At 37.9% G+C, this 2,500-nt stretch overlaps 2 protein-coding genes across 2 annotated transcripts in view; both read left to right on the top strand.

Moving 5' to 3' along the window:
- LOC122356252 (cilia- and flagella-associated protein 46-like) overlaps positions 1-772 on the top strand; it is a 7,420-nt gene extending 6,648 nt beyond the window's left edge. Inside the window, exon 6 of the mRNA XM_043254785.1 lies at positions 662-772. Coding sequence (XP_043110720.1) covers positions 662-772 — 111 coding nt within the window. The remainder of the gene's footprint in view (positions 1-661) is intronic.
- A 2-nt stretch (positions 773-774) lies between these two features.
- LOC122356253 (cilia- and flagella-associated protein 46-like) overlaps positions 775-2,500 on the top strand; it is a 3,615-nt gene continuing 1,889 nt past the window's right edge. The window contains exons 1-3 of the mRNA XM_043254786.1: positions 775-842; positions 1,027-1,158; positions 1,979-2,144. Coding sequence (XP_043110721.1) covers positions 1,052-1,158; positions 1,979-2,144 — 273 coding nt within the window. The 5' untranslated portion in view covers positions 775-842; positions 1,027-1,051. The remainder of the gene's footprint in view (positions 843-1,026; positions 1,159-1,978; positions 2,145-2,500) is intronic.

The following is a 2,500-nucleotide window of genomic DNA, read 5'->3' on the forward strand; positions in this document are numbered from 1 at the left end:
CTTCTGCAAATGAAAAATACTGTAAAACATTGTGAGATATTATTGCAATTTGAAATATAGTTTTTTTGATATGAATATTTTGAAGTGCATTTTATTTCTGTGATGCGCAGCTGAATTTTTATTCTCCTGTCCTCGATGTCACGTGACCCTTCGGAAATCATACATCATGGATTAAACTGCTGTTTAAAAAGTTTAGGGAAGGAAGACGCCAGGAAAAAAACATGCTTTGAAATCAATCCTTTTATGAATCAAAGACGCGTTAAACTGATACAAAGTGTCAGTAAAGACATTCATAATGCAACAAAAGATTCTTTCAAATAAATGCTGTTCTTTTGAACTTCCTGCTCATCAAAGAACCCTGAAAAAATAAAAGTGCGGATGTTTGATAATTACAGTGTTGCAATTCCGTCTGTTGTATATACATCAATCAATCAATCAATCATTATTATTTCTATAGCGCTTTTAACAAGACGGGTTTCATCAAAGCACTGAACAGAATAAAGTAGAAGAATACAATGACAGGGATATCATACATAAATGAAGTGATGCATGACATATATGAGAGAGTCCTGAGTGTCCAGCTGCGGTCAGGATCAGTAGATCAGGTGTAGGGTGTGATATATATATATATATATTAATAACATCTCGGTCTCTTCTCCAGCTGGTTGAGATGACGTCGGCCGGTCAGTGGTCGGATCCGGTCGTTGAGCTGTACGTCTGGACACAGCTCGCTCTGTTTGCTCATCAGACACAGGACCGTGACCTTGTCTGACCTGCACCCATAATGCACTGCAGCTGGAGCAGAACGCAGCACAAAGAGTGAAGACGGCCGCTCATGCTCTGTGAGTGCCGCTGATTTATACGGGCCCATCATGAGGGTTTTATACATCTTCTGAGAGCTGAAAAAAACATCTTTTTTGTTACGATCGGACTATATCTGTCTGAGAGACTACTATCTGTCTGATGCATTTCATGGCATTTTTGCTTTGGACAACCGTGTGTGTGTGTGTGTGTGTGTGTGTTCAGGTTCAGCGCGTGTTCGGTTCAGGAGATGCTGAGCAGCGCTGCAGGGGTCAGAGGTCAGAGTCTGATCCTGGAGGCCAGAGGTCATCACAGCAGATACATGGAGGGTCTGCTCACGCTGCAGGACAGTGTCGGGTCTGAACACACACACATTTCAGCTCTGTCGATCATGATTTAAAACGTTTGCGTGTGAAAGCACACCCTGATGTGAATAAAAAACAATAAACAGATAAACAATTAAAACATTACATCTGTGCTTAAACATAAAATAACATTCAAAACGTAAATAAAAATGTTTTTATTACTATGTGCAATGTATTCAATGTATGTGATGTATTTGAAAATATTACAAATAAATTAAATACTTTATATATTTTTAGTAAAGAGTATTTTTTATATATTTAGTATATTAAAACTATTTACTTATTTAATATTTACTTTAGTTTTTTTTTTTTCAAAAATCCTAACAATTATCTATTAGAAAAATAATATATTGAGCACATAACAGAAAAAAAAAGGAAACATATTTAAATTCATGGTTAATAAGTGAGATTTTAATGATTTAAATAATAACAGAAAATGCATGCTTTCTTCTCAACATTTTAAATAATTAAAGATAGTAATACAGATTTAAAGATACATTTCCAAACGCACCATTAAATAACATTTGGCGTAAAAAGGAATTACTATATAGTTTATTCAGTTTGTGCAAATTTTAAATATTAAATATAATTAGAAAATAGTAAAAAAAAACTCATTTTAACACATTTTTATCATATGTTCTCATTGTTTATTTATGTAATGTGTTTTAGTGAATTCATAGTTAAATATGTATGTATATAATAATGTTTTGATCTGGTTGTGATTGGTTACTTCTGCTATTACAGATAAACCGAATAGGATTGTCTGTCTCGGCTCTGTTGTGTGTCTGATCTGTGGTGTGTGTTGTGTGTAGTTTTGCGGAGCAGGCGGGCAGCTGGACTCTGTGTATGAGCGCTGCCGGTCACTTCTGGAACGCCTGTCTGCCTCTGCTGGACTCGAGACGGGACAGAAGACCACTGAGAGGAGCTCTGGAGATCATCCTGAAGAACATCAGCCGGACATACAGAAAACACACCGCTGTAAGACACACACACAAGTGCATGCACTGGACACACTCACACACACACTTTCTCTTGCACACACATACACTCTCTCTCTCACACACACACACACACACACTTACACTCCTCTCAACCACACACAGTCACACGCACACTCACAGACACACACACACACACACACACACACACACAGAGACTGGAAACTCACACACACACACACAAATGCATGCCCTGACTACACTCACAAATCTGCATGCACTGGATACACTCACACACACACACACACACACACACACTTTCTCTCTCACACACACACACACACACACACACACTTACACACTCAACCACACACAGTCACACGCACACACTCACAG

The sequence above is a fragment of the Puntigrus tetrazona genome, chromosome 13, assembly GCF_018831695.1.
Source record: "Puntigrus tetrazona isolate hp1 chromosome 13, ASM1883169v1, whole genome shotgun sequence".
Lineage (NCBI taxonomy): Eukaryota > Metazoa > Chordata > Actinopteri > Cypriniformes > Cyprinidae > Puntigrus > Puntigrus tetrazona.